The 14,643-nt window shown below is 38.6% G+C and overlaps 1 protein-coding gene across 1 annotated transcript in view; it reads left to right on the top strand.

The window, feature by feature from the left end:
* The window catches only part of LOC107700061 (neuropeptide FF receptor 2-like), a 23,803-nt gene extending 15,518 nt beyond the window's left edge, over positions 1-8,285 (top strand). Inside the window, exon 4 of the mRNA XM_016501569.1 lies at positions 6,480-8,285. Within this exon, the coding sequence (XP_016357055.1) occupies positions 6,480-7,320 (841 nt within the window). The 3' untranslated portion in view covers positions 7,321-8,285. The remainder of the gene's footprint in view (positions 1-6,479) is intronic.
* The last annotated feature ends 6,358 nt before the right edge of the window (positions 8,286-14,643 follow it).

Raw genomic sequence — 14,643 nt, 5'->3', positions numbered from 1 at the left:
GAGCAGGCTCTGGTTTGGCAGACGTGACGTGAACAGGCCCTGGGGTAGCAGACATGATGTTACCAGACTCTGGCTTGGCAGACATGAAGTGAACAGGTTTTGACTTGGTAGATATGACATGAGTAAACTTTGACTTAACTGGCATGATGGGAGCAGGTCCTGGAGTAGCAGGCATGACGTGAGCAGGCTTTGGCGTAGCAGACGTGACATGTGCAGGCTGTGGCTTGGCAGGCGTGACGTGAGCAGACCCTGGAGTAGCAGGCGTGACGTGAACAACTCCAGACATGACGGTCGGGATGTGAAGAGGCTCTGGTGTGGTGGGCACTGTAGTATTGTGGGGCTCCTTATCCGCAAAACCCACAGTGTACGATGAGCCGCAGAACAGCAGAGCATGATCAATGTATTGTTCAAGTGACCAGTGTGGGGTATTGCATGGCATTAATTGTGAAATGCTATCGTCCAAACCAAAACGGAAAGTGTCCTTGAGAACAACATTGTTAAAGTTCACCTGATAAAGTTCACAAAAATCACTCACGTAATCCTCTATAGGCCTGTCACCTTGACGAAGGCAGAGGAGGCGTGAAACTGCTGGGTTCATTTTAATGGGTCGTGTATTCTGTAACGATTCAGTCCACTGAATGCGAGCGTAGTGAAGAACCCAAGTGCAGTTTATTTATAAAGGTCATCCAAACAATAAATCCAAGACTAGAAACACAGACTTGACTTGACATGAACAGACTAGACTCACCGACAGCGGGTTACAACATCAATACATGCCGAGAGACAATGGCAACATGAGGGCTACTTATAGCAGACAAGAGGGTCACATGACAAGAACAAACCAATGGGGAACAAGACACATGACTAAGACAACCAATCAGAACATGACACAAAGAACAGAGGAACCAATGGCATGAATACACGAGGGCAAAGGGAAGCATGACACAAACAGGGACCATGAACCAATTACAAAATAAAAGACATGAAAAAGATGAACATGAAACAAAACCCAAACACCAAACCCCACATTACAGTTATGCACAGAAATTCAGCTTGTATTTCATGAACAAGGCCAACTGATTTTAAAATTAATTGGGAAGGAGGTAAAACGATTGATATTAACTCTTTGTTGATCATGAAAGACTCGCTGAATAAACTTGTGTGAGTGGCACATAATAGTATAGAAAGATCATAAAAGCGGCTTGATATTTGATGAATCTGATAAGGACAAGCACCATGCTGTGGTGTGTCTTAGTCCACTGTTAGGTCCAGGCTCTTCGTATTGAAATTGTCCTGCTCTTTTAGACAGATGAACTTCCAAACCCACCTGATGTTATCGTATATCATCATGGCATGAGGCCTTTGGAGGAAGCAGTGAGATGAAAACAATCACTGTTGGATTGTGTGTGTGTGTGTGTGTGTGTGTGTGTGTGTTATATATCACTGTAGTGCATCTGCTCCTACTTAATACTACCAGATGGTGAATCAGAGTGTTATATTAACCCTGATCTCCACTTTTTTACACATGGAATCACACTGAATGTTAAGTCAGCTGAGGTCAAGTTTTTCACTCTCACTTTTCCTCTAAGCTCTCTGTAGGTTTCCTGTCTGCACGATTCCATCACTACAGCATAGGAAGTATCTGTAACTTGTAATTAATTGTTATGGCTATCAATATAGTGTGGATATCTATTTATAGACATTAAGGCATTATAACAAATACTTCATAGTTCACTACAGGGATGTATTGGTTATAAATTGTCTCTATGTGGACCCATCTTTACGGTGGCCCAGTAGTGCACAACACAGCGAAATCTCCACAACACAACGAAATCGCCGCAACACAACGAAATTGGCACAACACAATGGAAATGGTCCTATGCCTGCAAACAAACAGGTCTATATTTGCTACTTTTGACTAATGAGCTCCTCTTTAATAAACACGATGCTTCATCTTTTTAAGCGCTGTTAATGTTGAATGAGCTGAGGAATTTAGGGTCTAATGATCTAAAGAAATCCAATTTTGATATCCAATATATTTTTATGAACCCTTGAAGTTTCTATGGGGCAATATATTATATATCAGCCCATACCACGGCGCCGTTTCAAGTGTTATTTACATTAAGTGCAGATAGCCAGCCTTGCTGACGTATAGGCTATTTACACTAATTACGCCCACCAATGTCTGGTTGGCCACACAAAATTGAAAATGACGCACATTGCATAACAGTTGTAGTGACTTAGTAAGGCGCATAGGAGCAGCTTTTTGATGTGATCGACCCGAGTTCGAATCCGCTGTTTGTCGGACTCACGTTTCTCCCTTTTACCATCACATATCAGATCAGAAAGGCATTTATTTTCAATGAAGAAAATATTCTAAAAGTGGAAATAATGTTCATAATGAGTGTTTAATAATGAAGTATATCGGGGTTAGGGGTAGGTGTATGGAGGGCTTTTTGTCCCAATATGGTGGCATCCATTTAATAATTTTAATAAATAGAATAATTTACAGTCTACGTTACTATTGCATCCTGTTAATGTACAACAAAGCTGAGGTGCAAATAGTATTTGCCACTATTTATAAGTATAAATAGTATCTAACGACTATTTACACTTATTGCAAAGAAAATAATTAGTATAAGTAGAATCTATTGCTATTTTCACTTAGTGTAAACTGTGTACCAATAAGAAAATACTTCTGTCATCAATTAGTGTAAATGGTGTAAACAGCATCTAAAATATGCTACTTACACTTAGTCCAAATACCCGCTGCCATCTATAAGGCGTAAAACTAACATGCAAGCTTTATACTAGTAATGGACTAACGAAACCCTAATTTTGAACAATTTACTATACCAATACCATACCAATGCTTTTAACGGACTCTTGAACTTTGCACATATTATTACTGCTGAATTAATTTAAGAATGCTGTTTCTCATGGCCACGTAAACGATGCTTTAAAGCTAAAATTTGGGCTTCGTAATAGAGTTAATGGTCTAAAAATATTACTCATTTTAAAGAGCTTTTACTGCAAATGACGTTTTAAATTTGCATAGCCATATAAATGACTTGGCTAATGTTTTAAAAAATTTGGTACTTCAGTAAAATGTCCAAAATGTGCTGATTAGCTTTACGTGTTTAATTGTGTTGCGGCTTGTTTCTGTTATGTTGTGGAGATTTCGTTGTGTTGTGTACTACTGGGCCACCTTTCTATTTCAGATATATTTATTACTAACTGGTGCATAATAATCAGTCATAAGGTACCCATTCTAGTCTGGTCTCATTTTCAACTTTGTTCTTATTCTGACCATTCCATTGAAATGTAAAAATAACTGTAAGTCCTCAGGAACCCTCATAAAGTTGTTTTACATGAAGATTTCAAGGCCAATTTGCCTCACATGTAAATATGAAACTGTCCAAATCATGCATTGATTTATTTAATTGTTAAAAATTTGATTATTCATAACAAATACTATATAATTTTTTGTAATATTTCTTTCTTTTTCTTTTTTAAATCAAACAGCACAAAATGATTGCAGTCCTCTTGGAGTGTACATGTGCACTATAAATCAGAGTGCATTATGGGTATGAGTATGTAAGGGGGGTTTCCCTACAGTGGTTCAGGCTGTAGGATTGCCGAAGGACTAAAGAAATGTTAACAGCAGGATGATACAAAACTGTACACTTCTTGTCTATTACCACCCACTGCAACTTATACCAACGACGGAAATAAGCACAGTTAGAATAGTAAAATATGTGGAAGAGTGTTGCTATTGTGTGACTATATTGTATTCCAACAGGTATCACTTCAATGTTAATGATGAATCAAGACTAGTTAGCACATAATTTATAACTGATATGGTTTAATAACAGTATTTCATTATGGTTACATTTGAATTGGTTATACAATAGATGAAGGATGATAAAACAGTTAAATGTACCCAACATATATGTAAAATGTTACCTGAGAGAGAGAGAGAGAGAGAGCGAGAGAGAGCAGAGCCCCATCAAAGAAAGAGAGATCGCAAGCCAAGAAAAGAGATAGCAAAGAAAAGAAGAGCCAGAGCAACAGTTACAATCTTCTTTTATCCCTTCCTTGACCATGTGACTAAAAACCAAATGTGAGACATTCAAACTGACCAATCAGCAAATTACAGCTTTCCCCACCATGTAAAAGGTGTGACAATTAGCAGATCCCCGATGTATATGCATGTTGGTCTACAGGCCTTGATCACAATCAGCACTTTTGTGCCTTCAGGAATTCCAAATGGCCCTTTTGTTACTGAAGATAGTTTTGGGACAGCAAAGCAGAAGTCTTTGATCATTTTCAACCCTACAAGTACAGTTCAGTATATAAGGAATGAAATTGTCCACTAACAATGCTAACAATAGTGAGTGCTTTCAGAAACAGCTCGCAGAAATACATTCTGAATGGCATATACAATTAATGTGAATGTAACAGGTTTGTGAAGGGCGATGTATTATATGCTGCGCAAGGTATTCATTGAAAGTATTCCCACATATCGCTAGAGGAGTTGAAAGCCTGCAAGGCAGGCATTTAAGTGTTTAATACTACTTTTTGCAGTGTCGTTTGATTTGCATCCTATCTAGCATTTATTTAGATTAGACTTTTCATTTCAAATAGCTTTTTTTTTAATTTGTCTGTTTTGCAGATAATAACCGTTACTACGACAGTCACAAGTTACATAAAGCCTGTGTGCACCAAAAAGATTGCTGTAAATTATCAGTTTTTTTAAATGCTGTCACTTTCAAGTGTGGTTTAAGCTTTTAAAAGCTTCGACATTAAATACTCTACTACATTATATATATTGTTAATATATCTTATTATTTCTTCTCATATAGTTTCTTATTTGGTTTTGCAACAATAGATCTGTGTTTATTTCATGCAAGTACCTTCTTATAGTGCAGTTTTTAATGAAGAGGCATCACATTAGTATTTATACTTTGTTTTAAACAGTTATTTAAGAGGGGTTGGGTTTTTTTGGTTACAAATCAGTTGTACTTGAGGACTATTAAGAGTACAGATTAAGCGAGTGTACTTTTCATTTGTGCTTAAGCCTGTTTCAAGTTCAAGTTCAAGTTCAAGTTGAGCTTTATTGTCATTCTGCTGCATGTGGGGACATACAGTGGAACGAAATGTCGTGCCTCACAGGACCACGGTGTTACATAAATACAGGCATACAACAATGAAGTAAAACAGTAAAAACCTATACAGTAAAGCAGTAAAAACCTATACACAACTAACCTACTGACTGATTTTGATTATAAATATACTATATATATATATATATAAATGTTTACCTATACATAAGTTAAAAAAATACAGACTATACGGATGCTTCACATAAACACTGTACCTATACACAGCTAACCTACTGACAGATTTTGACTATGAATATACTATATATAAATGTTTACCTATGCATAAATAAAAAAAATAAAAAAAATTAAAAAATTTAAAAAAAAACCAAAAAAAAAAATACTAAAAAAACCAAATAATAATAATAAAATAAAATACAGACTATACGGATGCTTCACATAATACTGTACATGTGCAAAGAGAAACATCGTAAGTCAAGCAGCTGGCTGGGGAACAGTGCAGATGATTTGTAGTGCATGAGCATGTAAACACACCTATTACGGAGTCTTTTGTGGGATTATGTACACAAAGCAGTGTGTGTGAAAAGTGTCTAGTGCGCATAGAGGAGAGTGTGTTTCTACAGGTGGTTTGTGCAGGCCCTGTAGCACACTTCGAATTTGGTTTCCACCAAATAATTTTTTTAAAAGGTAATTTCAACTATTAATCTCACAATGATCTCTTTATTTCATGTAACTATTTCTCACAATTCTGACGTTTTTCTCTTAATTCTGAGTTTATTTCAAATTCTTTTAACAGCCACTTATGATGAAAGGATCTGTCTGTATTACAAATAAGGTCAAAACTGCGAGATGTAAACTAAGAATTCTGAGGAAAAAGTCTGAAATGCAGGTATGAAAACTCAGAATTCAGAAACTGGCTTCCATAATTTCACTTAATAGTGAGGCTGAGACAATTATAAATGGGTTATTGTAGCCAATCATACAATGCAGAGTAAAACAAACATTCTGGGCTCTAGAAACCGTTTTCAGATCAAAATTACTATTAAACAAGACATATTGAGTTGAGAGAACAGGAAATGAGAGCATCTTTTGAAATGCTGTCACTCTGTTCATCCCCAAATTTACTGAAAAGAAGAAACAATGAAAAAGTCATTAGTGTTTGCATGATAAGATGTGACTGCATGATAAGATGAGACATTGTGAGGAACTAATGAAAACACTTCAAGTTAATACTCTTCTTTTATACAAAACTTCAAAATCACTACAAAGGCACCTCATGTTTGTTTCATATCTGACACAGCTGTTTCTCCGAAGAGCTGTTAAATGTTTAAACTTGTTGTCGGTTGTCTTTTGCAGATTCAGATGTATCGTGTATCCCTTCAAACAAAAACTGACAATATCAACAGCCACCCTCATTATTGTGATAATCTGGGTCCTGGCAATGTCCATCATGTGCCCCTCTGGCGTCATGCTTCAGGTGACTAAAGAACAAACCATTCGCGTGTTCCTGGGAGATGGCAACCTAACGAGCCCTTTCTACTGGTGCAGGGAAAACTGGCCTAACCAGGAGATGAGGAAGATCTACACCACCGTCCTGTTTGCCAACATTTACCTGGCTCCTCTGTCCCTCATAGTAATCATGTATGCAAGGATTGGGATCACTCTGTTTAAAACGGCCATGCCGGCTGGGGCCAAATCTGGCCATGATAACCGTCACTCTGTGTCAAAGAAAAAACAAAGAGTGATCAAAATGCTTCTCATCGTGGCCTTGCTATTCATCTTGTCCTGGTTGCCTCTGTGGACACTGATGATGCTAACAGACTATGTTAAACTTACTGAACATCAGTACAGGCTTATTAACATCTACATCTACCCTTTTGCCCACTGGCTAGCCTTTTTCAACAGCAGCGTCAACCCGATAATCTATGGATTCTTCAATGAGAACTTTCGGCGTGGATTTCAGGCCGTGTTTAAGTTCGGCATGTGTCCTGTTGGCGGTCAGCGTCGGACCTATTCTCATAGGGTGCAGGGAAATTCTGTGCAACCGGTGAACCTGCAACCCTCCACAGAGCCCATCTCTCTTAACAGCCTGGAGAACAACAGCTCGAGGAGGATGAACCACGTCAACGAGCAAGACTTAGTGATGGAAGATTTAGAGAAAGTGTCTGAATGCAGTATGGAAGGAGCTTCTCTTTAAGGGACTTAATAGAGAGGAATGATATGATAGCAGGCTCATTATGTCTCAAATTACAGACGATTATTTACTTTTGACATTGTTGACATTATACATGTGAGTATAAAATGGATTTTACTCACGTTTATTTTGAACAGACATTTGCTGCTAGCATGAATGTACTTGCTGATGTTGTCAGACACGATTGGGCACATCTGGCAATTTAACAACTGTAGTCTTGTAAACTCTATGATCTGTAAAGATAAGTTCAGTTAAAAAAAACTGTAACATTATTGTAAATTTATGTATATACACAGGAACATCTGGGGTTTTATGATACATAATTTTATTTATTAATCTATTTCTTTTTATGTGCACGTGAAAGTATCAGAACTGTCATAATCCAGAATCGTTAATTGTTTCTGGATTACAGTCTGGGATTTTAGGCACAGCACTTACATTTTATTACTAACATTAAACATTCATACCTCATTTGTGACAGATCCCTCTAAATGCTGGAATAAATTTCAGTGGGAGGGTTTTATGGACCATAATTGTTATCTCGTGCCCAAACGGTAAAATTAGCTAGATATTATATAGAGATGACAGAGATTAATCTGATTGTTTGCTGTTGGCACAAATAGCAGAAAGTAATAGTCATAGTAACTCACACTGGCCTTTCTGCCCTGTATGCCAGCGTTGACTGACAGAGCTCTCAGCTGAATTGTTTGACATATGAGACAGAGGTAGGCTTTGTATGGATTTTAGAGATATTTGATGCACATGAGTCTGGATGTAGCACTGTGATTCACTTGCCTAAAGCTGATTTTGTTCTTCAAGCATGCTATCTCTTTAGGGTTGTTTGTGCCAAAACCATACATTTAATTATTCATTACCTTTTTTACCCTCTCTTTTTGTATGTTGATTAACACCACTTACATATGGGTTTCCTGCAGGTAGTTTTTAACTGCCCCATCCTTCAGCCTGCATTATCTTGTGAGTGCTTCACAAAACAATTTGTAGTGAAACTTAAAGTCAGACTGCAATGACTTTAAAGGGGTCATGAACTGCCGTTTTTATTATTTTGTACTGCTCTCTAAGGTCCACTTATAATCCACTTTCTTCTTCACTTATAAGGTCCACTTTCATAATGTTGGGATCAGAAGGAAGGCAATGCAAAGACTGTGTTTTTCCACAACTTGGCATTGCACAGCGTCTTGTTGACTTTGGAGCATCTTTATCTTTTGATTTCTGTGTAGACCTGCTTTTGCCTCTCTCATCATTTACACTATGTGCTTGAATCGGTGAGCGGAGCGAAACAGGCAGTGATGTTTAACCACACTATTACGTCATAAAGGGGCACATTCCACAACCTGTCGTTTTGGCAGATTGGTTTCAATATAAGCTGTTTTTAGACTAACAAGAAAGTTTTGAGTTCTGAAATTTACAGGATGTTTTTATAGTACAATGACCTCTTGTATGTCAAAAGATCAAGGGAATTTTGATTTCTCAGTTCATGACTGTAACAGTTCATAGTTCGGGGAAGGAGGCAGGAACTGGCGAACATTTAAACACAATTTAATAACAAAATAAACAAAACTGAAATACTGAAATTAGCGCGACAGCCCAGAGTGGTGCAGGTGTCGCTCATTATCATTTACTCCACCGGCCTCGCTCCGCTCCCACGGCTCTTGGCCCCACCCCACTCGTCACATAACCCCATCGCCCCTCGCAGGCCGGGGGTACTCACGAGACTGCGCTCTACTCCTCCCTGGGGGCCCCGTCACAGCGGCCGCAGCACCTGGGGGTAAGGACAGGTACTGGACATCTTTGGTGGACGGCTCGATGCTCCTCCACCTCCTGGTGGATGGTGATGGCTCCTCCGGTTGAGGGCAGCCGGTAGCAAGTCCCCCGTTCCCTGCTCCTCCCCAATCATGGAGGACGGCAGCAGGCTCCGACCTCCGGGCGAATGGCGCTGACTCCTCTGCTCCCTCTCGGACGGCAGCCACCCCTCCTCGACCCAGGAGCACGGCAGCGAGCCCTCCGTCCCACCTTGTCTTCCATCGTTTCAGCACCACCGCCTTGGGCAGCCACTGGCGGTCTCCGCTTCTTCCTGCTGCCCGATCTCCTCAGCACCGCGACCCCCCTCAGCAGCGAGTGCTCTCTGATAGCATGTCCCTCCTTCCTCCTGGGTTTCGGCACCAATGTAACAAGGTTCAAAAATCGGGAAGAAGGAGGCGGGAAAATTGGCGGGAACAATTTTAATAAACTAATGAACAAACAGAAATTGAAAGTAAAAGCGGCAGCCCCTCACGGACGACTGCAGCATAAAACATAATAGAACAACAACATAAAATCCAGGCTTGGTCCTCTCTCATCCTTCCCTGCTGTCACTCCTCCTTTTATCCTTCCGGAGCTCCTCTGTGGGACTCGAGACCGGTGAGTGGCGCAGGTGTCGCTCATCATCATTAAACTCCACTTGCCTCACTCCGTTCCCACGGCTCTCGGCCCCGCCCCACTCGTCACAATGACCCCATTTAAACTTAAGCATAAACTCTTTGTTGAGATCCTTCAGGTGGGACAGCACAAGGTTTGGGAGTGACTGTGTCTGTCTGTCCTATTTTGTACTTGTTAATTGCTTTGATTCAGCTGAACATATGTTGATGTATTCATCAGTCTGAAATCAGAAAGTTATTTTTCAATAAATATTTATTTATTATGATTTTTTAAAATAAGTATTCAAAATCTTTTCAAACTGGTAAGGTATTTCTGAAAGATTTAGTAAGACTCACTTTTTTGCATCTATACCTTATTTATATGTTACCATATATGTTTATTCCAGTTTGTTATAATGAATGAATGTCAGCAGAAATATTTTTTTTTCTCTCCCCCAAATAGAGCAAACCATTTCCATTTACCAGAATATTTTCATTCAAACTGTGGGACAGGAGTTTGTTGGATTACTTATTTGAACAATTGAAGATGTTAAAAAAAAAACAACATTCAGAAGATTTGTCCTCAAGTAATTCTAGCATCTGTTGTCGACTGTAGATTAATTCTATCAACAGTCAGAGCTGTGTTTTTGTGATTATCATAGCAGATGGGAGATGAGTATGTTAATTATGCCCTCTTCTAGACAGCAGACACTACATAAACCAATGCAATCTAAACATGATTAAGGCAGCAGCACACTGACATCACGGTAAAGTAAGATTGAAAATTAGCCAGGAGAAATTGTGTTAGAAACAGACAGAAGATGTTAAGAAAAAAAAATGCCTGTGATTACAAGGTGACTCTGACTTTATGGACTCTCCAGATGTGTCAAAAGGATTTGTCAAGGACACACTTCGTGGAGAAGTATTTATTTATATCTCTCTGTTTACTGAACATGAACATGCTATTTATGAAGAGCAGAGTATTTACTGTGGAATTGTTCATTTCTATATTTCTAATGGTGTATTAGCAAAAGCAATGCTGTAAACTTTGTCAGTATTTATGGCTTTGTGAATCTTGTTATATTAGTGTTGACTACATGCTAACAGTGAGTACAGTTGTTTCGAAATTGATTGTGACTGACTCATTTTGATTTTATAAACACCTTGCAACAAGAAGTAAAGCAATCTGTGATCAGGGTTAATTTTTTTCTCTCCGAACTGCCTGGATATGGACTAAAAATGGCCTGTCCTTCAGAGTGCTGTTTATATTGTGGAGATACCGTCCTGCTTTAGTGTATATTAATAAAGCAGTTACTGTAACTCAATTGCTTTTTAAAATAATTTTTACATCATTGCACCAGGCACACCTTCAAAGGTCCCTCATTGGTGCATCATGTAAAAATACTGTAATGTATTTTATGCTTTTTGGGTTTGAGTCGATGGCGCGACACCTGATTCTGTCACAGTTTCCTTTTCCTGAATGGAAAAAATGATGCAATTCATTCTTTATAGGTGCAAGATAACTGCCACAAGTCTCCAGACTTTTGTATGTCTTGTATACAGCGTTACAATGAAAGGTGAGATTTGTCTGTTCAAACTGCCATGTGATTCATTCACTTTCAGCTGTCTTTTCTGCTTTAACCAATGAGGGAGCAGAACTCTGCTTTTGGTAATGTAATCAAGCACTGTCCGGCCCTGGGCCTGGCTCCAGCAGGCCTCTGACGTTGCTGGAAATAGGACAATTCTGGCAATGATTCAACCTGCTGTGCTTTCAGTCCTTGATGAATGCATAGCACTGGTGCAAATCTAGTGACGTGCACAAGTACGATGTTACAAGTAGCGAGACGAAAACTGTCACAAAGAGTAAAATCACAGTGTATGAAGAGGGAGCTGGGGCGGATGATGATTTCATTCAGGTCAATGCTGGGTAACTTGAGAAATGACTCATCATACGTACTATTTTAATGTGATGTGCTAGTGATGTAGACGTGATGTGGTCACAACTCCGAGTGCCATTGAGGCAAGACATTTGTCACAATCTGGTCACTGACCTTAACTGCATGTGTAAACTTTTTCATCATGCGCTAGACGATAAAAAAAACATGTTAGCCTGAAAATATGACACTGTTGAAACAGACATCAATCATACAAAAATGTTATTGTGGCAAAGTTTTAAAACTGAGGAAAGTGAATAAATTGAAATGACTGTACTTATATTATGTTTGTTTCCAGTGATCATTGTCATTTGTCAGAGTCCAAAGTTTGAGAGTTTCAGAATGATGTAATAATATCATGTGCTCAGGGTAATAAATCAACATGAAAGGGCTTGAATACAAGTCTATTCTTCTTTTGCCTCTGTGTGTTGAGCGTCAATGATGTGATGCTTTTTTTTTTTTTTTTGTCTGGATCTTCTGCTAGGAGTATGTTTTTAATTTTTGAATTAAAATTCTGAATTTTGGGAGCATAAAGTAAAAATGTCAAGGTGAGACAACTGTTCTAAAATCATAACGGAGAGAAAAAGTCTTATTAAAAGGATGGGATTTTTAATAAAAAGATGGACAAGAAAAACAAGTTGATGTTATGGGACTAGGAGAACGGAGGACTCAAAGGTAGAGGATTAGATGCAACAGAAAGTTTATTTTCCAAAGGTAACAAAACAAATAAAACTATTACAAAAAAAACAGCGAGCCAGTCTCCGGGGTAATCCAACTTCGGTCGGCAGTGTGATGCGGACCAAACGAGTAGATAACTGCCCAAGACTAAGCGCTTGCACAAGACCAACACCCTGAGAGTTGAGTGAGGCAGAGAGCTGTAGTCCTTCTCTCTACGAGTCCTGGGGTGCAGGAAAAACAGAGGTGAGTGCAACACCAGAGAACAGAACAAAACAACCAGAGCACAGGACAACACATCGAACACAAACCAATCTACTCACAACAAGGACTAGACAGAAGAGAAATATAAAGGAAAGGGTAATAAGCGACAGGTGGAGTAGAAAACAGAAAGTTTATTTCCCAAAGGTAACAAAACAAATAAAACTATTACAAAAAAAACAGCGAGCCAGTCTCCGGGGTAATCCAACTTCGGTCGGCAGTGTGATGCGGACCAAACGAGTAGATAACTGCCCAAGACTAAGCGCTTGCACAAGACCAACACCCTGAGAGTTGAGTGAGGCAGAGAGCTGTAGTCCTTCTCTCTACGAGTCCTGGGGTGCAGGAAAAACAGAGGTGAGTGCAACACCAGAGAACAGAACAAAACAACCAGAGCACAGGACAACACATCGAACACAAACCAATCTACTCACAACAAGGGCTAGACAGAAGAGAAATATAAAGGAAAGGGTAATAAGCGACAGGTGGAGTAGAAGCAGCTCATGATCAACACAGCCCCACCACCAGATCAGCACTGATTGCACCGGTCACGAGCCGCCGAAAAAGACATGACAACATAGACAGCAGAGGGAGCCAGGAAGGCACCCTGACCCGTGACAGTTTGGCACAATCTTTCATTTTACTGCTTGAAAAAAAAAAAGCGGGGTCTTTCATTTCACTGCTTAGAAGTGTTGTTAAAATATAAATAAATATGAATATGAAACTTTTCTCAGCCAAATCAATCATGTGGTAATCAGAAACATGTAGGGAATTAAAAAGAATTAAAAAGAAAATGATAGAGAGGATCAACAAGGAGCTGTGACAAATTTCATATCTCATATTTCAATATGAGGCAAAGTTAGTTGTCATTTCATGTGATCCATCCATCTTTCCATCCTCCAATCTGCATGCCCAATGTAAAGTCGTCATTCGGTGCGACTTCTCATATTTTAATTTATAAATTAATAATTCAAATTTTTTTAAAATAATGATTAATGTATTCACACACATTTATGGATTAAGGAAAATGAGTGCATTTTCTTGAAATTGTAAAAAAAAAAAAAAAAAACATTTAGACATCCTTAAAACAAAAGGAAAAACTGTAACAGACCTGCTTTCAGATAATCTATCTGGAATACAATTTATTTTGCCTTATTAGCAAATTGTTTTGTCTTATTCAAAGCATAAATGTATCAAAGTCAAATGTATGTATAAAATGTATTGTCTAAAACAATAAACAACTATTGGAGTAAGACAAATAAGCAGATTTTTGTCTTCAACCCTGTTATGGATGCCACTGAAGATGGATGCTTCTTATACATCAAACAGCTGTTACTGATTCTAATCAGATTGCTGAATACTAAATATGAACTGTATGTAAATGATGTTTCCTCTGCAGAATTTCTGCATCATTGGTCTCATCATTTTAAGGAAAATCAAAACTATTTTTGTTCCACAGACTTGAAAAGCTTATTACATTTTGTTGAACTAACTTTAAAAAGTCTGAGGGTCATAAATATTAGCAGAGTCTAAGAATGACCCATGTGTGTTCATGAGTCCAGCTCGCTTGATATCAAAGGTTTGGCTGAAAGCAAACAGGCCGTCTGGTTCAATCTTCAACAAAGGGTTTGTTCCACTACAGAACTACACTCTTGTTGCTTCTGTTCAGCTGCATCACCAGTTTTAAAATCCTTCAACTACAGATCAATCATGTTTTCATGTCGCTCCAAAAAAAGCACCATTGAAGTGTGTTCTTAAGGCATTTGTTAGCAAAAACATTATAGTGCACAATTTGAATGCACTTCTGACTTGTACAAGTTTAGAACAATATGAGGGTGAATAAATGATAAACTATCACTTTAAAGGAATAGCTCACCCGAAAATGAACATTTGATGAAAATGTACTCTCCATCAGGCCATCCAAGATGTAGATGAGTTTGTTTCTTCATCAGATTTGGAGAAATGTAGCATTGCATCACTTGCTCAGCAATGGATCCTCTGCAGTGAATGGGTGCCGTCAGAATGAGAGTCCAAACAGCTGATAA

This window comes from Sinocyclocheilus anshuiensis, unplaced genomic scaffold (assembly GCF_001515605.1).
Source record: "Sinocyclocheilus anshuiensis isolate Anshui unplaced genomic scaffold, SAMN03320099.WGS_v1.1 scaffold983, whole genome shotgun sequence".
Taxonomy (NCBI): domain Eukaryota; kingdom Metazoa; phylum Chordata; class Actinopteri; order Cypriniformes; family Cyprinidae; genus Sinocyclocheilus; species Sinocyclocheilus anshuiensis.
The sequence above is the reverse complement of the archived record's forward strand: the minus strand, read 5'-3'. Positions and strand labels throughout refer to the sequence as shown.